General features: G+C 51.6%; 3 protein-coding genes across 5 annotated transcripts; all 3 read left to right on the plus strand.

The window, feature by feature from the left end:
- Window positions 1-1,095: 1,095 nt before the first annotated feature.
- Window positions 1,096-7,711, plus strand: LOC147119206 (uncharacterized). 3 transcript variants are annotated; one of them, XM_085984918.1, is made up of 4 exons: window positions 1,096-2,058; window positions 2,460-2,637; window positions 3,137-3,885; window positions 4,035-7,711. In XM_085984918.1, exons 1-4 carry the CDS (start codon window positions 1,298-1,300, stop codon window positions 4,558-4,560), a joined length of 2,214 nt encoding a protein of 737 aa, XP_085841044.1. In that variant the 5' UTR covers window positions 1,096-1,297; the 3' UTR covers window positions 4,561-7,711. The 3 variants fall into 3 exon arrangements, with proteins under 3 accessions (XP_085841044.1, XP_085841047.1, XP_085841046.1); XM_085984920.1 differs by lacking the exons at window positions 1,096-2,058; window positions 2,460-2,637 and having other exon boundaries at window positions 3,067-3,885; window positions 4,035-4,212; window positions 4,294-7,711; XM_085984921.1 differs by lacking the exons at window positions 1,096-2,058; window positions 2,460-2,637 and having other exon boundaries at window positions 2,987-3,858; window positions 4,008-7,711.
- Window positions 5,704-7,711, plus strand: LOC147119207 (uncharacterized). Its single transcript, XM_085984907.1, has 2 exons — window positions 5,704-5,780; window positions 5,940-7,711. The coding sequence occupies exons 1-2, from the start codon at window positions 5,705-5,707 to the stop codon at window positions 7,028-7,030; spliced, it is 1,167 nt and encodes a 388-aa protein (XP_085841033.1). The 5' UTR covers window position 5,704; the 3' UTR covers window positions 7,031-7,711.
- Window positions 7,712-12,120: 4,409 nt separating this feature from the next.
- Window positions 12,121-18,277, plus strand: LOC147119208 (uncharacterized). Its single transcript, XM_085984904.1, has 2 exons — window positions 12,121-12,238; window positions 12,870-18,277. The coding sequence occupies exon 2, from the start codon at window positions 13,346-13,348 to the stop codon at window positions 15,521-15,523; it is 2,178 nt and encodes a 725-aa protein (XP_085841030.1). The 5' UTR covers window positions 12,121-12,238; window positions 12,870-13,345; the 3' UTR covers window positions 15,524-18,277.
- The last annotated feature ends 6,430 nt before the right edge of the window (window positions 18,278-24,707 follow it).

Consider the following 24,707-nt stretch of genomic DNA (forward strand, 5'->3'; position numbering starts at 1 on the left):
CCGTTAACCCTGTTTCTCTCTCCACAGATGCCGCCTGACCTGCTGAGGATTTCCAGCATTTTCTCTCTCTATTTCAGATTTCCAGCATCCGCAATATTTTGTTTTTGTTTTATTGCTCGCGTTTCTCACAGAACCGAGCCTGGAAACAGAGACCGACCAATCCAGAGCCGGGTTGTATCAGGGTGAGCGCTGGATGAGGAGGTCAGTCCCTGGCCGCCTGTGTAGGTCTTTTTGTTGCTTCAGTTTGAGCTGGAGTGGAGATGGAGGAGAAGCTGCTGGGTTTAACCCCCAGTACATCTGAGCCCAGGAGGACCCAACAATTTCCAATGTGAGACTGTCAAGGGAGGTGGATTCTGGGGGAGATTAGGTTGTTAAACAGACACTGTCCCTACAATGTAAAAGACTATTGTTTTAGGAACAAGTATTTCTGTAGATGAGTTTAATCTATTTTACATCTACAGATGTTTTTACTTCATTCTTGGGATGTGGCTGTAGCTGGGAAGTCCAGCATATATTGTCCATCCCTAATTGCCCCTGAGAAGGTAGTGGTGAGTCGCCACCTCTTGAACCGCTGCAGTCCGTGTGGTGAAGGTACTTCCACAATGCTGTTAGTTAAGGAGTTCCAGGATGTTGCCCCAGCGACGATGAAGAAACAAGTCAGGAGGGGAACCTGGGGTTGATGGTTTTCCCATGCACCTGCTGCCCTGGTCCTTCTCGGTGGTGGAGGTCGCGGGTTTGGGAGGTTTTGTCAAAGTTATTGTCGAGTTGAAGATGTACAGAGGCCCTCTCCTTCGCCCCCGCCCACCTCTATCTCTCCTCTCCTGCTGTAGAGGCCAGAGTCTTGTGAAGGATATTCGTGAGCCAGTTGGATGTTTACGATAATTCGGCAGCTTTCATAGTCACGTTTTTCTAGTGCCGGCCCTGCAAATGACCAGATTCATCTCACGCTCCTCTTTTCCTGTTTTAAATTCATTTTACAGGATGTTAGAAGGGGAGGATTTGCAGAGGGGAAGCTCAAACCAAACATCACTTCAAGATCTGACAGAGCGACTCGATTAATTGGGACCTGAATATCATCGGCCTCTGAACGTGGAAGCAAAAAGCACCATTCAATAACCTGTTTGTTCTGGAAATTCATAGGCGCAGTCACACCGGGGAGAGGCCGTTCACCTGTCCTGTGTGTGAGAAGAGATTCACTCAGTCATCTGCCCTGCTGAGACACCAGCAAGTTCACACTGATGAGAGAGAGTTCAAATGCTCCGACTGCGAAAAGTGTTTTAAATGCCCTGAGGCACTGATGGAGCACCAGCACATTCACACCGGTTACACACCATTCAGCTGCTCTCTCTGCGGGAAGAGGTTCAGGAGATCATCTCACCTGCTGACACACCAGCGAGTTCACACCGGGGAGAGGCCGTTTACCTGCTCGGAGTATGGGAAGGGATTCACTCAGTCATCCCACCTGCTGACACACCAGCGAGTTCACACTGGGGAGAGGCCGTTTACCTGCTCTGAGTGTGGGAAGGGATTCACTGATTCATCCCACCTGCTGACACACCAGCGAGTTCACACTGGGGAGAGGGTGTTCACCTGTCCTGTGTGTGAGAAGAGATTCATTCAGTCATCCCATCTACTGAGACACCAGCGAGTTCACACACGGGAGAAACCGTTCACCTGCTCTGTGTGTGAAAAGGGATTCACGCAGTCACCCCACCTACTGACACACCAGCGAGTTCACACTGATATGAGGCTTTTTACATGTTCTGACTGTGAGAAGAGATTTAAAAGCAAAAAGGATCTGCTGAGACACCAGCGAGTTCACACTGGGGAGAGGGCGTTCACCTGCTCCGAGTGTGGGAAAGGATTTATTAATTCATCCAATGTGCTGAAGCATGGGCGAGTTCACACTGACAAGAGACCTTTTAAATGCCTGGACTGTGGGAAGTGCTATAAAAGTTCTGGGGAACTGACATGCCATCAACGTGTTCACACTGGGGAGAGACCGTTCAGGTGCTCTCACTGCGGGACTGGGTTCAGGCGATCATCTGAACTCACACTGGGGAGAGACCTTTCACCTGCTCCATGTGTGGGAAGGGATTCACTTGTTCATCCCACCTCACTACTCACCAACTTGTTCACACCGATAACAGACCTTTTCAATGTTCTGACTGTGAGAAGAGCTTTAAAAGCAGAAATGATCTGCTGACACACCAGTATAGTCACACTGGGAAGAGACTGTTCACCTGCTCTGAGTGTGGGAAGGGATTCACTCAGTTATCCTACCTGCTGACACTCCAGCGAATTCACACTGGGGAGAGGCCATTCACCTGCCCTGTGTGTGAGAAGAGATTCACTCAGCCATCCCACCTACTGGCACACCAAATTGTTCACACAGTTAAGAGACCTTTTACATGTTCCGACTGTGAGAACAGATTTACAAGCGAATAGGATCTGCTGAGACACCAGCGAGTTCATTCTTGGGAGAGGCCGTTCACCTGCTCCGTGTGTGGGAAGGGATTCACTGATTCATCCAACCTGCTGAAACACCAACGTACTCACACTGGGGAGAGGCCGTTCACCTGCTCCGTGTGTGGGAAGGGATTCACTTGTTCATCTCACCTGCTGAGACACCAGCGAGTTCACGGGTTTGGGAGGTTTTGTCAAAGTTATTGTCGAGTTGCAGATGTACAGAGGCCCTCTCCTTCGCCCCCACCCACCTCTATCTCTCCTCTCCTGCTATAGAGGCCAGAGTCTTGTGAAGGATATTCGTGAGCCAGTTGGATGTTTACGATAATTCGGCAGCTTTCATAGTCACGTTTTTCTAGTGCCGGCCCTGCAAATGACCAGATTCATCTCACGCTCCTCTTTTCCTGTTTTAAATTCATTTTACAGGATGTTAGAAGGGGAGGATTTGCAGAGGGGAAGCTCAAACCAAATATCACTTCAAGATCTGACAGAGCGACTCGATTAATGGGACCTGAATATCATCAGCCTCTGAATGTGGAAGCAAAAAGCACCATTCAATTACCTGTTTGTTCTGGAAATTCATAGGCACAGTCACACCAGGGAGAGGCCATTCACCTGTCCTGTGTGTGAGAAGAGATTCACTCAGTCATCTGCCCTGCTGAGACACCAGCAAGTTCACACTGATGAGAGAGAGTTCAAATGCTCCGACTGCGAAAAGTGTTTTAAATGCCCTGAGGCACTGATGGAGCACCAGCACATTCACACCGGTTACACACCGTTCAGCTGCTCTCTCTGCGGGAAGAGGTTCAGGAGATCATCTCACCTGCTGACACACCAGCGAGTTCACACTGGGGAGAGGCCGTTTACCTGCTCTGAGTGTGGGAAGGGATTCACTGATTCATCCCACCTGCTGACACACCAGCGAGTTCACACTGGGGCGAGGTCGTTCACCTGTCCTGTGTGTGAGAAGAGATTCATTCAGTCATCCCATCTACTGAGACACCAGCGAGTTCACACAGGGGAGAAACCGTTCACCTGCTCTGTGTGTGAAAAGGGATTCACGCAGGCATCCCACCTACTGACACACCAGCGCGTTCACACTGATATGAGGCTTTTTACATGTTCTGACTGTGAGAAGATATTTAAAAGCAAAAAGGATCTGCTGAGACACCAGCGAGTTCACACTGGGGAGAGGCCGTTCACCTGCTCCGAGTGTGGGAAAGGATTTATTAATTCATCCAATCTGCTGAAGCATGAGCGAGTTCACACTGACAAGAGACCTTTTAAATGCCCGGACTGTGGGAAGTGCTGTAAAAGTTCTGGGGAACTGACATGCCATCAATGTGTTCACACTGGGGAAAGACTGTTCAGCTGCTCTCACTGCGGGACTGGGTTCAGGCGATCATCTGAACTCACACTGGGGAGAGACCTTTCACCTGCTCCATGTGTGGGAAGGGATTCACTTGTTCATCCCACCTCACTACTCACCAACTTGTTCACACCAATAACAGACCTTTTTAATGTTCTGACTGTGAGAAGAGCTTTAAAAGCAGAAATGATCTGCTGACACACCAGTATAGTCACACTGGGAAGAGACCGTTCACCTGCTCTGAGTGTGGGAAGGGATTCACTCAGTTATCCTACCTGCTGACACTCCAGCGAATTCACACTGGGGTGAGGCCATTCACCTGCCCTGTGTGTGAGAAGAGATTCACTCAGCCATCCCACCTACTGGCACACCAACTTGTTCACACAGTTAAGAGACCTTTTACATGTTCTGACTGTGAGAACAGATTTAAAAGCGAAAAGGATCTGCTGAGACACCAGCGAGTTCATTCTTGGGAGAGGCCGTTCACCTGCTCCGTGTGTGGGAAGGGATTCACTGATTCATCCAACCTGCTGAAACACCAACGTACTCACACTGGGGAGAGGCCGTTCACCTGCTCCGTGTGTGGGAAGGGATTCACTTGTTCATCTCACCTGCTGAGACACCAGCGAGTTCACACTGGGGAGAGGCCGTTCACCTGCTCCATGTGTGGGACAGGATTCACTCAGTCATCCCACCTTCTGACACACCAGCGAGTTCACAAGTGACTGCTGGGTTTGGATTATGCTGTTATTGCTGTTGTTAATCAGATCCAGGACTGAACCATGCTCATTCTGACAGTTGGGATTTGTTTCTGCTGGTGTTAATAACTCCTGTAACTGGGCTGGAGTTTAATATTCTGGATACCTGTCAAATAAATCAGCTTTGTTTTAAACACATTGGCCTAGAAATTCAGTATAGCCACTTTTGGGGCGTTAAAGTCAGGCGGGCGCTAAAGTTTGCGCCCGCCGGAAAGTGGAGGCCACTTCGCCGATATTCAGTAGCTTTGGCCAAGGAGTTTGCTCGAGCGCTAAAACTGGCATTGCACGCCTATCTTTAGGCGCTAAGCCGGCGGTGCAGACTGATACCGCCGAGGCCGGGCGCAGCGCAGGTGCGGTCATGTTTTGATTGACAGCAGACACCCTGGCGCCGGCCAGCTCTTAAAGGGGGAAGGGTCGACTTGGTCTGCTGCCACGCCCTGGATACTGCAGCCCTCCAGCTAGGCCTAAACACTGCTGCTGGAGAGAAATAGCGCCAGCAAGGATGCAGAGGGCCCGTGAGCGAGCGCAGCGCTTCTCTGCCCATGATTTAAAGGTGCTGGTTAGGGCTTTGGAGAGGAGAAGCCATATCTTGTTCCCGGACAGTGGCAAGAAGCCTCCCAAGAGGGTGTACAGGAGAGCCTGGAGGGAAATCGCCCAGAGGGTCACAGCCAACAGCGATGTCCCCAGGACTGCTGACCAATGCCGGAAAAAGTTTAACGACCTCACTCGGGTTGTCAGGGTGAGTACCCTTTCCAGTGTCCTCCTCATCCTTGCATGTGCACCTCACATTATGGGCAAAGGGACCTCAAAGGCCTAATGGCCATCCCTCCTCCCGCAGCTATGGCACTGGCATGAACATCAATTGCACTTTCTGCACTTTACACACTGGCCAAGCTATTCGACCATGGGAGGCAGTACACACAACAACAGGGCACCACACTGGCCAAGCTATTTGACCATGGGAGGCAGTGCACACAACAACAGGGCAACACACTGTACTTAGAGGCCGTCCTTTCTCTTGCAGGCCAAGCTGGCCCAGAATCTGAAGAGCCGGACTGACACCGGGGGAGGCCGTGCCCAGTTCCAGCAGCTCAGTGACCTGGAGGAGCGCATGGGTCGACTCATGGGTGCCCGGGTGATTGGCCCCGTTGCAATTGGAGATGCCGACCCTGTGCTGGGCCCCAATGGTAAGGACATGACCGTTTGGACCTCTCTCGTTCCCCTTGCGCTTCAGATCTACATCCTTTGCCACTGTCCGACCAATGCGCAGAATGCCACCACTCATGCCTCCCTCGCTGACACCCTGTCCTCACTCTAAAGCTACTCTTGTGCCTTCCTGCTTTCAGCTGGTGAGGAGGAGGTCCCTGAAGCTGCGAGTGTCAGTCCCTCGGAAGAGGAGGAGCAAGAGGAAGGTGGCACATCGGGGGAACCCTCATCCGCGCCAGGGGATGGCAATGGAGGGGACACGTCTTCCCTGGAGGAGAGCCAGGGGGAAGTGTTGCAGGGGGGTGTAGCTCCTGTGCCCAGTGGCGTCCAGCCACGCGGGAAGGGTCGGGCAGCTCGGCTGCCTTCTCCCCAGAGGGGGGAAGCGTTGCAGGGGAGTGTAGCTCCTGTGCCCAGTGGCGTCCAGCCACGCGGGAAGGGTCGGGCAGCTCAGTGGCCTTCTCCCCAGAGGGGGGAAGTGTTGCAGGGGAGTGTAGCTCCTGGGCCCAGTGGCATGCAGCCACGCGGGAAGGGTCGGCCAGCTCGGCGGCCTTCTCCCCAGAGGGAGAGTCCGGCCTCCAGTCCGGAGACGGTCCTCGCCCAGGAGGTGCGCCTCCTTGATCAAATGTCCGTGGACTCGGATCGTCGGCACACCGAGTTCATGGGGGTTGTGGGACGGTTGCCTGAGGCCATTGAGTCCCTGGCTCATAGTGTGGCCGATTTCGGGGCCTCACAGGCCAGGGGTTTTGAACAACTCGCGGCAGCACAGGCCAGGGGTCTCGAACAATTCGGGGCATCACAGGACGCGAGTCGGGCACAATTCGGGGCATCACAGGACGCGAGTCGGGCCGAATTCAGGGCATCACAGGACGCGAGTCGGGCCGAATTCAGGGCAGCACAGGATGCGAGTCGGGACGACTTCAGGGCAGCACAGGCAGCGAGTGGAGAGTTGATCAGTGGTGTCGTGCAGTCACTGGCTGGTCTGATGTGGGCACAGACCAGGGCAGTACGGGCACTCACTGCTGCCACACTCGCTGTGTCATGCACGCATCGCCAGGGCACCCGCCGTGCTGCTGCAGCACAGCGGTCTGGCCTTCACCAGATTGCTGCGCTTGCTGCAGTGCCAGCCCGGCCGAGTGCCAGTGTCTCTGGTGACCAGCGAGCACCTGGCATCAGCCAGCTTGCCCCCATTGCTGCAGCCGCCACTGCCACTCCCCCAGCAAAGCTGCGATGAGCTGCTGGAGAGACTGATGCTGCCCAGCCACAGCTGCAGCAGTCAGCAGCCGGCCCCTCGAGGGCCGGAGCTCGTCTAGGCCGACCCCCAAGGGCATCTGCCGTCATGCAATGTGCCCCTCAGGAGCCTTCCCCCAGCCTTGCAACACCCACAGGGCCCAGGTTGAGGCGGAGCAGCAGGTCAGCCAGGGGCCGGAAAAGCCTGGACAAGGACTCGCCCTCTCGGCACACAAAGTAGAGTGTGTTGCCAAATGTTTTTTTATCTGGGGGTGTTTGTGTTCTCTATGGGGGGGGTTTATTTTGGTAAGGCCGAGGATGAAGGCAAATGTTTTTTTATATGGGGGTGTTTGTGTTCTCTATGGGGGGGTTTATCTTGGTAAGGCCGAGGATGAAGGCCATTGTTTTTTTATATGGGGGTGTTTGTGTTCTCTATGGGGTGGTTTATCTTGGTAAGGCCGAGGATGAAGGCCATTGTTTTTTTATATGGGGGTGGTTGTGTTCTCTATGGGGGGGGTTCTTTTGGTAAGGCCGAGGATGAAGGCCATTTGGATGGACAAGTTTTGTTATTCCTCCCCAGGTTGTGGGAGTGAGATATGTTTTTGACTGTTTTTTGGGGGTGTTGCCTGTTTTTGGGTTTCATGTGGGAAGGGCCCTGAGTTTGTTCAATAAAGCTTTTTATTTATTCAGCTTGTCCATGTGTGATGTTTCAAGTGGTTGTTGCGTTAACCGGCTGAGGGCTTGTGGAGCGGCTGCATTCATGTGCCTTCATTGCCGCAAGCCATTCCCTGACAGGGGGCCTAGAAGTGTCGTTCAATAAGCCGCCGACGGATGGCCCTTGGATCTTGTGGCTCCCTCCTGGGCTGGTACTCCTCCTCCTCCTCCTCCTCCTCCTCATGGTCCTCCTGAGGTGGTGGTCCAACGTGAGGTGGCAGTGCCTGAGTCCTGCGGATAGCCAGGTTGTGCAGCATGCAGCAAACGACGACGAACTGGGAGACTCTATCCGGCAAATACTGGAGAGATCCGCCGGAGCGATCCAGGCAGCGGAACCATTGCTTGAGGACGCCAATCGTTTGCTCTATGATGTTCCTTGTGGCTTGATGGCTTTCGTTGTATGCCTCCTCAGCAGGGGTCCTGGGCGTGCGGAGCGGGGTCATGAGCCATGTACACAAAGGATAGCCTTTGTCCCCGATAAGCCATCCTCTTGGGGGAGGCTGTGCCTGGAACATGTCAGCCACAGTAGTCTGGCACAGGATAAATGCATCGTGGCTGCTGCCTGGAAAGCGGGCATTGACAGCTAGGATGCGCTGCCTGTGGTCACACACCAGCTGTACATTGAGGGAATGGTAGCCGTTCCGGTTGTGGTAATCCTCGGCATTGTCGATAGGTGCCCGCATAGCCACAGGCGTGCAGTCAATGGCGCCCTGCACCATGGGGAAGTTGGCGATCCTCGCAAATCCGACTGCACGCTGCTCCTGCCTCTCTAGGGTCATGGGGAAGGAGATGAATTGGTGTCTCCTTGTGAAAAGGGCATCGGTGACCTGCTGGATGCAGCGATGCACGGTGAACTGGGAGATGTTCGCTATGTCCCCAGCAGCGGCTTGGAAGGAGCCGCTTGCATAAAAGTTCAGAGCCACCGGCAGAGACGTCCTGCACATCAGCTGTGGACGCAGATCTCTGTGAAGCAGCTGGCAGATCTCTGCAACCACCTCCCTTCTGAAGCGCAGCCTCTTAACACAATGCGCGGCAGTCATAGTGAGATAGGACACCTGCTGGCGGTATTCCCTGAGTGGGTAAGGCCTACGTTGCCGACGCCTGATGGCCCCTCTGCGTCTAGGCATGGCTGCCTCTCTAACACAGCGTCTGCGAGCCCTTCGCAAATAATGATGGAACTGAGGGTTGGAACCCCATGCAGCCCTCATAATATACTTGCAAACAGTGAAATCACAATGAGTCAAATTTCCAAGCTCTGGCCAGAAGCCAAAAATACCTCTCCTATGTTGGCCCAAATCAGTAAGGTCTCTTCCTTGGTCTCTGTCCAGAAATCCGTAGCACTAAAGTCATTGCAGCAAAATGGCAGCCCTTTATAGTTCAGTCTAAGTGCCCTTTAATTAGCGCTCCCCGAGGCCCGCAGGGCCTCTGCTGCATTCCACCTCACAGTTCTTAACAGCGCCACGCCCACATTGGGCGGGCGCCACTGAAGTTCCGGTTTGGGGCGCACAAACGGCGTTGCACGACGAAATGTCAACTGAAGTTGGGCGTAGGCGCAGATCGTTCTGCGCCCGGCCGCTAAGTGCCTAGCGCTCGAGATCTACTCCTCTTATGGCGCTAATGGCTGGCGAACACAACTGAATTTCTAGGCCATTGTTGTAGATTTTTTTCTTTCCCACCTGAGTGTTTAGCATCACCTGGCTGGAGCTCAGAAAGGACAATCTGGGGGAGGATTGTATGGTGGGAACAGAACTTCAGCCTGGACACAGTCCTTCAGGGCCACACTGAGAGGGGAAAAATGCACTTTGGTCTTTCTCGTCTCTCTTCACTGACAGCAAAGTTGCCGTGTGGGTTAATCTCAAGGCCTGTGAGAAATGTGTCCCAGCCACTCTCTGCCATGGTTCAGAGCTCCTAGGCACGGAACAGAAGGCTTCTTTACAACTGTGTTAAGAGTCTGGAAGAACAACGGTGAATGCTGGAAACATGCTGTCAAATCAGAGATTGGTGTCAAACTGCGATCTGTTCCTGACTGAAAGTGAAACAGGTTTAAGTTTCCAGTCTAAAAATGACTGGTAATTATTCCACGAAGATTTAACATGTTTGTGGGACAATCCTGAGTCTACCATTTTAAGGCAGGCATTAACTCATTTAAAATAAACACATTTAAAATAAATTGGTTAAAGTCTGCATTAAAATAGCAGAGAGAGGAGTTCACAGGAGCCTGTTAACTGCTGGTACAATTATACAACAGACATTTGATCTCCAGATAAAGAAGGACCTGCAGCGTGTTTCCAGGAATTCCCTGTTTTATTGACGTACCCATAACATCCACGGGGGAGTGATCCCAACAGTTACTCTGGGATCACTCCCGCTGTGGAACTCCACCACTGACCCTGCTGACGGTTGTAGGCTCAGGGAGTGGGGCCTCCAGGAGTGGACTGGAAGAAAGCTGGGCTTCGGTATCCTGACAAATATATGCCAAGGAACCAGAGGAATCCTTACTAAGGAACTACCTGCCTGCGTAGGTCTCGGGTGAATGATGCCTGACTTGCCGAAATTTGAACCCAGTTTGTAACAAGACGAATTCAGTTTACAGAAGAATAGGAACAAATATCACGCACAATTGAGGGAGACAAAAGCAGCTATTAGAGAAGCTCAGAGGTCTTTGGAAAAGAAAATGGTGCAGAATTGTGGTAAGAATAGCAAAAGCTTTTCCAGCTACATTAGGAGTCTGAAGACATAGTTACACAGAGTTACAGAGTCTACAGAGAGTCTACAGCACAGGAACAGGCCATTCGGCCCAACTGGTCGCTGGTGGTGTATGCTCCACACGAGTCTCCTCCCACCCTCTTCATCTAAACCTATTAGCATAACCTTCTATTCCTTGCATCTGTGCTATTCGCCTCAACTACTCCTTGTGGTTGCACGTTCCACATTCTTACCTCTCTTTTGGTAAAGAAGTTTCTCCTGAATTCCTTATTGGATTTATTAGTGACTATCTTATAATTATGACTTCTAGTTTTGGACTCCTGCAGTGGAAACATTTTCTCCAGGTCCACCCTATATAACCTTTTCATAACTTTAAAGACCTCGATCAGGTCACCCATCGGCCTTCTCTTTATTCTAGAGAAAAGAGCCCCAGCCTGTTCAGCCTTTCCTGATAAATATATCCTCTCAGTTCTAGGATCATCCTTGCAAATACTTTTTGCACTTTCTCCAGTGCCTCTGTATCCTTTTTATAATATGGAGACCAGAACTGTTCACAGTACTCCAAGTGTAGTCCAAGCAAGGTTCTATACAAGTTTAACATAACTTTTCTGCTTTTCAATTCTATCCCTCTAGAAATGAACCCCGGTGCTTGGATTGCTTCTTTTATGGCCTTAATCTGCGTCCCTACTTTTAGTGATTTGTGTATCTGTACCCCTACTGCCCTTTCCTGCTCTACCCCATTGAGTCCAAATAATTTCCAAGAGTATATATAAACAAGGCGAAAATATATTTATAAACTCAGGGATATACCTGTTTATACACTGTATGAATGGAACCGCGTTTATGTGTTCAACCATAAATGTATTTTGATGCTTTGGCAACATAAGATGTACCTTATCATGCCAATAAAGCGATTTGTATTGTATTGTGTGGCCTCCTTATTCTTCCTACCAAAATGCACTACCTCACACTTATCTACATTGAAATTCATTTGCTAATTACACGTCCATTCTGCAAATTTATTCATGTCTTCTTGCATTTTCTCACAGTCTTCCTCAGTATTATCCACACATCCCAATTTGGTGTCATCGACAAATTTTGAAATTGTACTTCCAATTCCCGAGTCCAAATCATTTATGTAAATGTGAACAACAATGGTCCCAGCACCAATCCCTGTGGAACACCACTTTTCATCTTTTGCCAGTCTGAGCAGCTACTCCTGACCCCTACTCTCTGTTTCCTGTTTTGTAACCAGCTTGCTATCCATAACACTATGTAAGATCTAGTAGATGAGTAAGGTGCGAAGTGAAGGGCCAGGCAGCAGAATGGATTGAAAGACAGCTACAAGATAGAAATCAGAGGATTGGAGTTAAGGGAAGTTTGCAGCCATCTTTCCATCGTATTTGTGTGTGTCGCTGTACACTACATAGTTATTATTGTTTGTTTCATATTTGTGGTGCACAAGGGCTCTTGCCTAAACGGTTTTTGTTCCCGTCTGGTGACAGTGGGACTACTTAGTGTCGCCCCTACCGGTAGTCAAAAAAGGCCCATCTCAATCGGATGAGAAAAAACTGAATGTTTGTTCACCAATTGGGGATTTCAATGGCAGTACATTCACCCAGAATCCACCGCGCCCTATCAATGACGACAGGAGCCCAGTGCGCCGGCGCGGGGGGGGCCCACAATGTACAATGCGCATGCGCCGTGCGAGAGTCGGCGATGGATTGAGCGGAACAAGCGGGTCAGCGGCCGGGAGAAGATTGTGGACGCAGGGGATGGATTGGACCCGCAGGTGGGCTTAAAAACTTTATAAACACCTGGTGTAGGCCTGAGGCCGCGAATAAGAGCCCACAGGCCCCGTGTTTCCCTGGTTACAGGCCCGGTCAGTGACCGCCCGGGTGATCCGGGTCACTGGCCGCCATCTTGGAAAGGGCGGGTCTCACGGCGCATGCGCGGTACTTTGGGCAGGAACAAAGAGTGGGCGGGGCTTCAGGGTCTCTGTCAGTTTGATTGGTCCACATGTTACTCCCATATTAGTGGCCCCTGAAAGGGAGCCTTGTTGGGCTGATTCTTGTTTGGTGACCCTGGGGCAACCCAGTCTCACCCGATTGGTCCATTCAAAAAGGCCCAGTGACCAGCAGAGAAAATCAGCAGCTCATTGATTTTATTCTCACTCTGCACACAGCGGGTGTAGAACTGAACCCAACCAGAGTAGAGGGAGGGGGAAAACTGGGAGTGGAGGAAAGAAATGTTGGAGATGGTGCGATGGGTTTGGATTTCAGCACAGGGAGGAGGGAGAGTGTGTGGGACGGGGATTTACAGCTTTGGGGGAGCAAGAGAGGAAAGAATGTTCCATAGAAACTAGAATTGTCTGTTCTGAATTTCTATCCTGTACTTGATGATTTTGTAAATTCCTTTTACAGGGTATTAGAAGGGGAAAATATGCAAATAGGAAACTCAAACCAAACATCACGTGAAGAGTTGACAGAGTCACTCAATTCATCAGGACCTGAATATCATCGCGCTTTGAATGTGAAAGGAGAAATGTTTGCTGCCAGTGAGAAAAGATTTCAAACATCATTGTGACTGGAAAAGCATCGAGACACACACACCCGAGTGAGAGTGTTCCAGTGCACTGACTGTGGAAACAGCTTTAACCAGTTACACAGCCGGAAAATATATCGCACTGTTCACAGCGGGGAGAAACCATACACATGTTCTGTGTGTGGACGAGGCTTCAACTGATCATCCAACCTGGAGAGACACAAGGACACCCGCTCCATGGAGAAACTATGGAAATGTGAGGACTGTGGGAAGGGATTCAATTAACTGTCCCAGCTGGAGACCGGGAATAGGCTGTTCACCTCTCTCTCGGAAGGGATTTACTCAATTGTCTAGCATGCTGACACGCCAGCGAGCTTGCAGTAGGGAAAGGCCATTCTCCTGCTCCGTGTGTGGGAAGGGATTCACTTGTTCATCCCACCTCACTGCACACCAACTTGATCACGCTGATGAGAGACCTTTTAAATGCTCTGACTGTGAGAACAGCTTTAAAACCTCTGAGGAACTGATTGAACACCAGCGAGTTCACACTGACGAGAGACCGTTCTGTTGCTCTCACTGCGGGAAGATGTTCCAGCAGTCATTCCGTCTGGCTGAACACCAGCTCCTTCACACTCATGAGAGTCCATTCAGTTGCTCTCACTGTGGGGAGAGGTTCAGCCAGTCATTGCAACTCGCTCAACGCCAGCAAGTTCACACCAAGGAGAGACCGTTCAACTGCTCCGTGTGTGGCAAGGGATTCACTCATTTAGCCCACCTTATGTCACATGAGGACATTCACACTAGGGAATTGCCGTTCTACTGCTGTGGGAAAGGATTCACTCATTTCGTCCGCCTTTTGACACACAAGCGAGTTCACACAGGGGCGAGACCGTTCTCCTCTTCAGTCTGTGGGAAGAGATTTACTCGTTCAAGCCACCTTTTGGAGCACAAGCACGTTCACACCGGGGAGAGGCCGTTCACCTGTTCCGTCTGTGGGAAGAGTTTCCCTTGTTCATCCCACCTCTTGGTACACCAGCGTGTTCACACTGGGGAGAGGCCATTTACCTGCTCCGTGTGTGGGAAGAGATTCGCTCAGTCATCCACCCTGATGGCACACCAGCAAGTTCACTCTGATAAGAGACCTTTTAAATGTTCTGACTGTGAGAAGAGCTTTAAAAGAAGTAATGCTCTGCTGATACACCAACGCACTCACACTGGGGAGAATCTGTTCACCTGCTCTGTGTGTCAGAAAGGATTTACTGATTCATCCTACCTGCTGAGACACCAGCGAGTTCACACCGGGGAGAGGCCGTTCACCTGCTTCGTGTGTGGGAAGAGATTCATTGAATCATCCCACCTACTGAGACACCAGCGCACTCACACTGAGAAGAGGCCGTTCGCCTGCTCCGCGTGTGGAAAGGGATTCACTCAGTCATCCGACCTGCTGGCACACCGGCGAATTCACACTGGGGAGAGGCCGTTTACCTGCTCCGAGTGTGGGAAGGGATTCACTCAGTCATCCCACCTACTGAGACACCAGCGCACTCACACTGAGGAGAGGCCATTCACTTGCTCAGAGTGTGGGAAGGGATTCCGTCTCTCATCCAGCCACCAGAGACACCAACTCAGTCACACTGGTGAGAGGCCGTTCACCTGCTCCGAGTGTGGGAAGGGATTCACTCAGTCATCCGACCTGCTGGCACACCAGCGAATTCACACTGGGGAGAGGCCGTTCACCTGCACCGAGTGTGGGAAGGGATTCACTCAGTCATCCCACCTACTGAGACACCAGCGCACTCACACTGAGGAGAGGCCGTTCACTTGCTCCAAGTGTGGGAAGGGATTCCGTCTGTCATCCAGCCACCAGAGACACCAACTCAGTCACACTGGTGAGAGGCCGTTCACCTGCTCCATGTGTGGGAAGGGATTCAGTCTGCTATCCAGCCGCCAGAGACACCAACTCACTCACACTGGTAAGAGGCCGTTCACCTGCTCCGTATGTGGGAAGGGATTTACTTGTTCATCCAGCCTCACTAGGCACCAGCGAGTTCACACTGGTGAGAGACCGTTCACCTGCTCCGTGTGTGGGAAGAGATTCGCTCAGTCATCAACCCTGCTGAAACACCAGCAAGTTCACTCTGATAAGAGACCGTTTAAATGTTCTGACTGTGAGAAGACCTTTAAAAGCAGCAATGATCTGCTGAGACACCAACGCACTCACACTGGGGAGAATCCGTTCACCTGCTCCGTGTGTCAGAAGGGATTCCCTGATTCATCCCACCTACTGAGGCACCAGCGCACTCACACTGGGGAGAGGCCGTTCACCTGCTCCGTGTGTCGGAAGAGATTCAGTGAATCATCCCATCTAAAGATACACCAGCGAATTCACACTGGGGAGAGGCCATTCACCTGCTCCGTGTGTGGGAAGGGATTCATTCAGGCATCCAACCTGTGGACACACCAGCGAGTTCACACATTACTGCCGAAATTGGATTCTGCTGTTATTGCTGCTGATAATCACATCCAGGACTGAACCATGTTCAATCTGACAGTTGGGGTTTGTTTCTGCTGATGTTAATAACCCTATAACTGGGCTGGAGATTAATATTCTGGATCAATGCTAAAATAAATTGGCATTGTTAAAAACACACAGTGTGTCGAGTATTTGTTTCCTCCAAGATAAGAGACTAATTGATGTCCTGTTACTGACTGTTCCATTTTTGGGCCTGTTCTCCTTTCTAACTCTAGATTATTTCAGTTCTCATACCTTCGGTTACTCTCATGGACAAGACCCAGCTCCCCTTACCTTCCAGAGTGCCTCTCCTAGCCTTGGTATCCAGGGAAGGTATCGGCAACACGCCCGGGATCACTAAACACAAAACCCAGTCTGTTAATCACTTTCAGCTACTGGACTTAGCGTGTGACCCACAGCATCTCTCTCACCTTCGATGTGTGAATAGAGAATCATGCCTCAGAACCTGGTTTTAAATGTAAATGCACTCAGTAAATATATTGAACAAGAGATGAACAAGTAAACAGATCATGGCCCAATCCTCCAGCTCTATATTGTAGGCCGATGAGACTCTGTTAAGGTGCCATGTGCTGCTGGACCGCTCTGCATTTTGCCTGTAATGGAAAATATCTGAAGATTTGTCCCAGTGTAACCTTTGCTGTCATGAAATGAGTGTGTCTTTTAATGAGCCTCACGTCCTTGCTCAAGTTGGCTGCAATTGTCAAATCTCACAGAGGCCGTAATCGTGACCATCTTTAAGAAAGGTGACAAGTCCGATTGCGGTAATTACAGAGGAGTTTCCCTGCTGTCTTCCACAGGAAATGTCATCGCAAGAATCCTCCTCAATCGCCTTCTCCCAGTGGCTAAAGAGCTCCTCCCAGAGTCGCAATGCGGATTCTGCCCACTAAGGGGCGCAATGGACATAATCTTCACCGCACGTCAACTACAAGAGAAATGCAGGAACAGCACCAACCACTGTACATGGCCTTCTTTGACCTCACAAGGGCCTTCTACACTGTCAACCGTGAGGGATTATAGAATGTCCTCCTCAAATTCGGCTGCCCTCAAAAGTTTGTTACCATCCTCCACCTGCTTCACAATGACATGCAAGCCGTGATCCTGACCAACGGATCCACCAAAGACCCAATTCATGTACGGACCAGGGTTAAGCAAGGCTGTGTCATCGCACCAACGCTCTTCTCAATCTTCCTTGCTGCAATGCTCCATCTCACTCTCAGTAAGCTCCCCGCTGGTGTGGAGCTAATCTACAGAACAAACGGGAAACTGTTCAATCTCCGTCGCCTCCAGTCCAGACCCAAGGTCGTACCATCCTCTGTCGTCGAATTACAGTATGCAGACGACACTTGTGTCTGCGCACAGTCGCTGGTCGCACTCCAAACCATCGCCAACACCTTCACCGAAGCGAACGAGTGCATAGGCCTTACACTAAACATCCGTAAGACAAAAGTCCTCTACCAACCTGCCCCCGCCACACAATACTGCCCCCCGATTATCACAATCCATGATGAGGCCTTGGACAACGTGGACCACTTTCTATACCTTGGGAGCCTACTGTCATCAAGGGCAGACGTCGATGACAAAATCCAACACCGCCTTCAGTGTGCCAGTGCAGGCTTCGGTTGCCTGAGGAAGAGAGTGTTTGAAGACCAGGACCTAAAACCTGGCACCAAGCTCATGGTCCACAGAGCAGTAGTGATACCCGCCCTCCTGTATGCTTCAGAGACGTGGACCATGTACAGCAGGCACCTCAAAGCACTGGAGAGGTACCACCAATGCTGCCTCCGCAAGACCCTGTAAATCCATTGGCAGGATAGGCACACCAACGTCAGTGTTCTCGCTCAGGACAACATCCCCAGCATCGAAGCTTTGACCACGCTTGATCAGCTCCGATGGAGGGGCCACATCGTCTGCATGTCCGATGCAAGATTCCCAAAACAAGCGCTCTACTCGGAGCTCCGGCACGGCAAGACAGCCCCAGGTGATAAGAGAAAACGCTTCAAGGACACCCCTCAAAGTCTCCTTCAAAAAGTGTAACATCCCCACCGACACCTGGGAATCCCTGGCCCAAGACCGCACAAAGTGGAGGAGAAGCATCCGGAAGGCGCCGAACACCTCGAGTCTTCGCCGGGAGCAAGCGGAAGCCAAGCACAAGGAGCGCACGTCAACCCAAGCACCCCACCCACCTGCCCCTTCAACCACCATCTGCCCCACCTGTGACAGAGACTGTAGGTCCCGCACTGGACTCATCAGTCACCTGAGAACTCACTGTTAGTGTGGAAGCAAGTCATCCTCGGTTCCGAGGGACTGCCTAAGAAGATGATTTTGCCTGTAATGGAAATGAACTGAACATTTGTCCCAATGTAACCTTTGCTGTCATGAAATGTGTGTGCCTTTTAATGAACCTCACGTCCTTGCTCATGTCGGCTGCAATTGTGTACAAAGGGGATGTGTAAAGAGATGGTCTGTGTATGGAGATGTGAAACAAGGAAACTGTGTCTGTGTGTGTGATAGTGACACAGCCTTGTGGTCACAGTCAGAACAATGACAGATATCCTTGTGGTTATGGTTTGGGCAGGGCCAGATCAATAATGTACTAAACAAGTCAAATATAAATATCGCCAGTGTAGTCACAGCTCGTTAGAACAGACCTGGGGAGAAGAGAGCTCTGAATCCACTGTATTATCCCTGTTCTCCGGATCGGGTAACAATACTCTGTATGTTTGTAGCGCTGTTAATAAAGTTAGGAAAAGATAATCTGTTGTTGTGAGCTTGATTATCTGGTGTCTGAAACCACAAGACTAAATTTTTAGTGTCAACAAGATGAACAAGTAAACACATCATGACCCAATACACCAGCTATATATTCACAGGATAAAGTCTGTTATCACACTCCTCGAGTGGACAGAATGAAGAAAGATCCCAACTCGAAGAACCTCTGGAATCATTTGTAAATATCTTTCACATTCTGACAGGTTCCAACTGTCAGTTTACATTAGTGAAGTCAATGGAAGACGAGAGAATGGTGAGAGTAGGAGTGGAAGGGGAGTTGGAGTGAGGGGATTGGAGAGTAGGGGTGAAAGAGGATTTGGGGTGAGGGGTGTTGGAGAGTACGGGTGAAAGAGGAGTTGGGGTGAGGGGTTGGAGGGTTGGGGTGAAAGGAGTCGGGGTGAGGGGGGTTGGAGAGTAGGGGTGAAAGGAGAGTAGGGGTGAAAGGAGAGTAGGGGTGAAAGGAGAGTAGGGGTGAAAGGAGTAGGGGTGAGGGGGTTGGGGAGTAGGGGTGAAAGAGGAGTTGGGGTGGGGGTTTGGAGGGTTGGGGTGAAAGGAGTCGGGGTGAGGGGGGTTGGAGAGTAGGGGTGAAAGGAGTAGGGGTGAGGGGGTTGGGGAGTAGGGGGGAAAGAGGAGTTCGGGTGAGGGGGTTGGAGAGAAGGAGTGAAAGAGGAGTTGGGGTGAGGGGGTTCGGAGAGTAGGTGTGAAAGAGATGGGGTGAGGGGGGTTGGAGAGTAGGGATGAAAGAGATGGGGTGAGGGGGGTTGGAGAGTAGGGGTGAAAGAGATGGGGTGAGGGGGGTTGGAGAGTAGGGGTGAAAGAGGAGATGGGGTGAGGGGGGTTGGAGAGTAGGGGTGAAAGAGGAGTTGGGGTGAGGGGTTGGAGAGTAGGGGTGAAAGAGGAGTTGGGGTGAGGGGGGTTGGAGAGTAGGGGTGAAAGAGGAGTTGGGGTGAGGGGTTGGAGAGTAGGTGAAAGGAGTTGGGGTGAGGGGGGTTGGAGAGTAGGGGTGAAAGAGGAGTTGGGGTGAGGGGGGTTGGAGAGTTGGGGTGAAAGAGGAGTTGGGGTAAGGGGGGTTGGAGAGTAGGGGTGAAAGAGGAGTTGGGGTGAGGGGTTGGAGAGTAGGGGTGAAAGAGGAGTTGGGGTGAGGGGGGTTGGAGAGTAGGGGTGAAAGGAGTTGGGGTGAGGGGTTGGAGAGTAGGTGAAAGGAGTTGGGGTGAGGGGGGTTGGAGAGTAGGGGTGAAAGAGGAGTTGGGGTGAGGGGGGTTGGAGAGTAGGGGTGAAAGAGGAGTTGGGGTGAGTGGTTGGAGAGTAGGGGTGAAAGAGGAGTTCGAGTGAGGGGGGTTGGAGAGTAGGGGTGAAAGAGGAGTTGGGGTGAGGGGTTGGAGAGTAGGTGAAAGGAGTTGGGGTGAGCGGGGTTGGAGAGTTGGGGTGAAAGAGGAGTTGGGGTAAGGGGTTGGAGAGTAGGGGTGAAAGAGGAGTTGGGGTGAGGGGTTGGAGAGTAGGGGTGAAAGAATAGTTGGGGTGAGGTGTTTGGAGAGTATGAGTGAAAGAGGAGTTGGGGTGAGGGTTGGAGAGTATGAGTGAAAGAGGAGTTGGGGTGAGGGTTGGAGAGTATGAGTGAAAGGGGAGTTGGGGTGAGGGGTTGGAGAGTAGGGGTGAAAGTGGAGTTGGGGTGAGGGGGCCTTGGAGAGTGGGGTGAAAGAGGAGTTGGGGTGAGGGGGGTTGGAGCGTAGGGGTGAAAGAGGAGTTGGGATGAGGGGGTTGGAGAGTAGGGGTGAAAGGAGTTGGGGTGAGGGTTGGGGAGTAGGGGTGAAAGAGGAGTTGGGGTGATGGGGGTTGGAGACTACGGGTGAAAGGAGTTGGTGTGAGGGGGGTTGGAGAGTAGGGGTGAAATTGGGTTGGGGTGAGGGGTTGGAGGGTTGGGGTGAAAGGATTTGTGGTGAGGGTTGGAGCGTAGGGGTGAAGGGTTTGGGTGAGGGGAGTTGGAGAGTGGCAGTGAAAGGAGTTGGGGTGAGGGGTTGGAGAGTAGGGGTGAAGAGTTGGGGTGGGGGGGGTTGGAGAGTAGGGATGAAAGAGGAGTTGGGGTGAGGGGTGTTGGAGGGTAGGGGGTGAAAGGAGTTGGGGTGAGGGGGGTTGGAGAGTAGGGGTGAAAGGAGTTGGGGTGAGTGGTTGGAGAGTAGGGGTGAAAGAGGAGTTGGGGTGAGGGGGCTTTGGAGAGGGGTGAAAGAGGAGTTCGGGTGAGGGGGGTTGGAGCATAGGGGTGAAAGGAGTTGGAGTGGGGTTTGGAGAGTCGGGGTGAAAGAGGAGTTGGGGTGAGGGGGTTGGAGAGTAGGAGTGAAAGGAGTTGGGGTGATTGTGGTTGGAGAGTATGGGTGAAAGGGGTTTGGGTGAGGAGTTGGAGAGTGGGGGTGAAAGAGGAGTTGGGGTGAGGGGGGTTGGAGAGTAGGGGTGAAAGAGGAGTTGGGGTTGGAGAGTACGGATGAAAGAGGAGTTGGGGTGAGGGGTGTTGGAGGGTAGGGGGTGAAAGGAGTTGGGGTAAGGGGCTGGAGAGTAGGGGTGAAAGGAGTTGGGGTAAGGGGTTGGAGAGTAGGGGTGATAGAGGAGTTGGGGTGAGGGGGGGTTGGAGAGTAGGGGTGAAAGAGTTGGGGTGAGGGGTTTGGAGAGTCGGGGTGAAAGAGGAGTTGGGTTGAGGGGGTTGGAGAGTAGGAGTGAAAGGAGTTTGGGTGAGGGGAGTTGGAGAGTTGGGGTGAAAGAGGAGTTGAAGTGAGGGGGGTTGGAGAGTAGGGGTGAAAGAGGATTTTGGGTGAGGGGCTTGGAGAGTAGGGGAGTAAGAGGAGTTGGGGTGAGGGGGTTGGGGAGTAGGGGTGAAAGAGGAGTTGGGGTGAGGGGGTTGGAGAGTAGGGGTGAAGGAGGAGTTGGGGTGAGGGTTGGGGAGTAGGGGTGAAAGAGGAGTTGAAGTGTGGGGGGTTGGAGAGTAGGGGTGAAAGAGGAGTTGGGGTGAGGGGGGTTGGAGAGTAGCGGTGAAAGAGGAGTTGGGGTGAGGGGGGTTGGAGAGTAGTGGTGAAAGAGGAGTTGGGGTGAGGGGGGTTGGAGAGTAGGGGTGAAAGAGGAGTTGGGGTGAGGGGTTGGAGAGTAGGGGTGAGAGGAGTGGGGTTGGAGAGTACGGGTGAAAGGAGTTGGGGTGAGGTGGGTTGGAGAGTAGGGGTGAAAGAGGAGTTGGGGTGAGGGGGATGGAGAGTAGGGGTGAAAGAGGAGTTGTGAGGGGGGTTGGAGAGTAGGGGTGAAAAAGGAGTTGGGGTGAGGGGGTTGGGGAGTAGGGGTGAAAGGAGTTGGGGTGAGGGAGTTGGGGTGCAAGAGGAGTTGGGGTGAGGGGGGTTGGAGAGTAGAGGTGTAAGAGGAGTTGGGGTGAGAGGGGTTGGAGAGTAGGGGTGAAAGAGGAGTTGCGGTGAGGGGGTTGGAGAGTAGGGGTGAAAGAGGAGCCGGGGTGGGGGGGGTTGGAGAGTAGGGGTGAAAGAGGAGTTGCGGTGAGGGGGGTTGGAGAGTAGGGGTGAAAGGAGTTGGGGTGAGGGTGTTGGGGTGAAAGAGGTGTTGGGGTGAGAGGGGTGTTGGAATGAATGTGTGAAAGAGAACTTGGCCTGAAGCTGGAATTCCCGCTGTAAAACTCTCCACCTCTTCCCTTTCTCTCCTCTTTTAAGATGCTCCTTAAAACCTACCTCTTTGATAAAGCTTTTGGTCATCTTTCCTGCTATCCCCTTTTGTGGCTCGGTGTTAAATATAATTTTTTTGATATTGCTCTTGTTGAGCGCCTTGGGATGTTTTACTATGTTAAATGTGCTAAATAAATGTAAGTTGTTGTTGTGGATACCAAATCTAGGGACCACTCACAATGTGACACCAAATTCAGGGACCACATACACCGTGATTCCAAATCCAGGGAGCACTTACAGAGTGACATCAAATCCAGAGTCCACTTACACTGAGACACCAAATCCAGGGACCACTTACATTGAGACATCAAATCCACGGATCACTTACATTGTGACACAAGCATCCAGGAACCGCTTACAGTGTGACACCAAACCAAGGGACCATTTACACTTTGACACCAAATCCAGAAACCACTTATATGATGACTCCAAATTGAGGAACCATTTACACTGACGCACTAAATTTTGGGACCATTTACACCATGACAACAAACCCAGGGCCGATTTATGATGGGACAAAAAACCCAGGGACTACTTGCACTGCGACACTAAATCCAGGGACCACGTGTACAGTCCCAGGGTTGGAATCCCCATGTACGGTCCCAGGGTTGGATTCCCCATGTACAATCCCAGGGTTGGAATCCCCATGTACAGTCCCAGGGCTGGAAGCTCCATGTACAGTCCCAGGGTCAGAATCCCCATGTACAATCCCAGGTTTAGAATGCCCATGTACAGTCCCAGTACAGTCCCAGGGTTGGAATCCCCATGTACAGTCCCAGGGTTGGAATATCCATGCACCATCCCAGGGTTAGAACCCCCATGTACAATCCCAGGGTTAGAATCCCCATGTACAGTCCCAGGGTTAGAACCCCCATGTACAGTCCCAGGGTTGGAATCCCCATGTACAGAGCCAGGGTTACAATACCCATGTACAGTCCCAGGGTTAGAATCCCCATGTACAGTCCCAGGGTTAGAAACCCCACGTACAGTCCCAGGGTTAGAATCCCCATGTACAGTCCCAGGGTTAGAATCCCCATGTACAGTCCCAGGGTTAGAATCCCCATGTACAGTCACAGAGTTAGAATCCCCATGTACAGTCCCCAGGTTAGAATGCCCATGCAAAGTCCCAGGGTTGGAATCCCCATGTACTGTCCCAGGGCTGGAATCCCCATGTACAGTCCCAGGCTTAGAATCCCCATGTGCAGTCCCAGGGTTAGAACCCCCATGTACAGTCCCAGGGTTGGAATCCCCATGTACAGTCCCAGAGTTAGAATCCCCATTTACAGTCCCAGGGTTAGAATCCCCATGTACAGAGCCAGGGTTATAATACCCATGTACAGTCCCAGGGTTAGAATCCCCATGTACAGTCCCAGGGTTAGAATCCTCATGTACAGTCCCAGGGTTAGAATCTCCATGTACAGTCCCAGGGTTAGAATCCCCATGTACAGTCCCAGTTTTAGAATCCCCATTTACATTCCCAGGGTTAGAATCACCATGTAGAGTCCCAGGTTTAGAATCCCCATGTACAGTCCCAGGGTTAGAATCCCCACGTACAGTCCCAGGGTTAGAATCCCCATGTACAGTCCCAGGGTTAGAATCCCCATGTACAGTCCCAGAGTTAGAATCCCCATTTACAGTCCCAGGGTTAGAATCCCCATGTACAGTCCCAGGGTTAGAATCCCCATGTATAGTCCCGGGGTTAGAATCCCCATGTACAGTCCAAGGGTTAGAATCCCCATTTACAGTCCCAGCATTGGAATCCCCATGTACAGTCCCAGGGTTAGAAAATCCATGTACAGTCCCAGCGTTGGAATCCCTATGTACAGTCCCAGGGCTAGAATCCCCATGTACAGTCCCAGGGTTAGGATCCTCATGTACTGTCCCAGGGTTAGAATCCCCATGTACAGTCCCAGGGTTAGAATCCCCATGTACAGTCCCAGGGTTAGAAGCCTCATGTACAGTCCCAGGGTTAGAATCCCCATGTACAGTGCCAGTGTTAGAATCCTCATGTACAGTCCCAGGGTTAGAATCCCCATGTACAGTCCCAGGGTTAGAATCCCCATGTTCAGTCCCAGGGTTAGAATTCCCATGTACAGTCCCAGGGTTAGAATCCTCATGTACAGTCCCAGGGTTAGAATCCCCATGTACAGTCCCAGGGTTAAAATCCCCATGTACAGTCCCAGGGTTATAATCCCCATATACAGTCCCGGGGTGAGAATCCCCATGTACAGTCCCAGGGTTAGAATCCCCATGTACAGTCCCAGGGTTTAAATCCCCGTGTACCGTCCCAGGGTTAGAATCCCCATGTACACTCCCAGGGTTAGAATCCCCATGTACAGTCCCAGGGTTAGAATCACCATGGATAGTCCCAGGGTTAGGATCCCCATGTACAGTCCCAGGGTTAGAATCCCCATGTACAGTCCCAGGGTTAGAATCCCCATGTACAGTCCCAGGGTTAGAATCCCCATGTACAGTCCCAGGGTTAGAATCCCCATGTACAGTCCCAGCGTTGGAATCCCCATGTACAGTCCCAGGGTTAGAAAATCCAGGTACCGTCCCAGCGTTGAAATCCCCACGTACGCTCCCAGGGTTAGAATTCCCATGTACAGTCCCAGGGTTAGAATCCTCATGTACAGTCCCAGGGTTAGAATCCCCATGTACAGTCCCAGGGTTAAAATCCCCATGTACAGTCCCAGGGTTAGAATCCCCAT

This window comes from Somniosus microcephalus, chromosome 4, assembly GCF_052327205.1.
Source record: "Somniosus microcephalus isolate GS21.2 chromosome 4, FLI_Smic_1.0, whole genome shotgun sequence".
In the NCBI taxonomy this organism is placed as follows: Eukaryota; Metazoa; Chordata; class Chondrichthyes; order Squaliformes; family Somniosidae; genus Somniosus; species Somniosus microcephalus.

What these genes read in the sequence shown, in the direction of transcription:
- LOC147119206 (XM_085984918.1), top strand. Translation starts at nt 1,298, where the DNA reads ATGGAGCACCAGCACATTCACACCGGTTACACACCATTCAGCTGCTCT. An exon ending in CGATCATCTGAACTCACACT is followed by an intron (nt 2,059 to 2,459) that starts GGGGAGAGACCT and finishes GGATCTGCTGAG; the next exon opens with ACACCAGCGAGTTCATTCTT. An exon ending in ACCTGCTGAGACACCAGCGA is followed by an intron (nt 2,638 to 3,136) that starts GTTCACGGGTTT and finishes CTGAGACACCAG; the next exon opens with CAAGTTCACACTGATGAGAG.
- LOC147119207 (XM_085984907.1), top strand. Translation starts at nt 5,705, where the DNA reads ATGGGTCGACTCATGGGTGCCCGGGTGATTGGCCCCGTTGCAATTGGA. An exon ending in CCCTGTGCTGGGCCCCAATG is followed by an intron (nt 5,781 to 5,939) that starts GTAAGGACATGA and finishes TCCTGCTTTCAG; the next exon opens with CTGGTGAGGAGGAGGTCCCT.
- LOC147119208 (XM_085984904.1), top strand. Translation starts at nt 13,346, where the DNA reads ATGCTGACACGCCAGCGAGCTTGCAGTAGGGAAAGGCCATTCTCCTGC.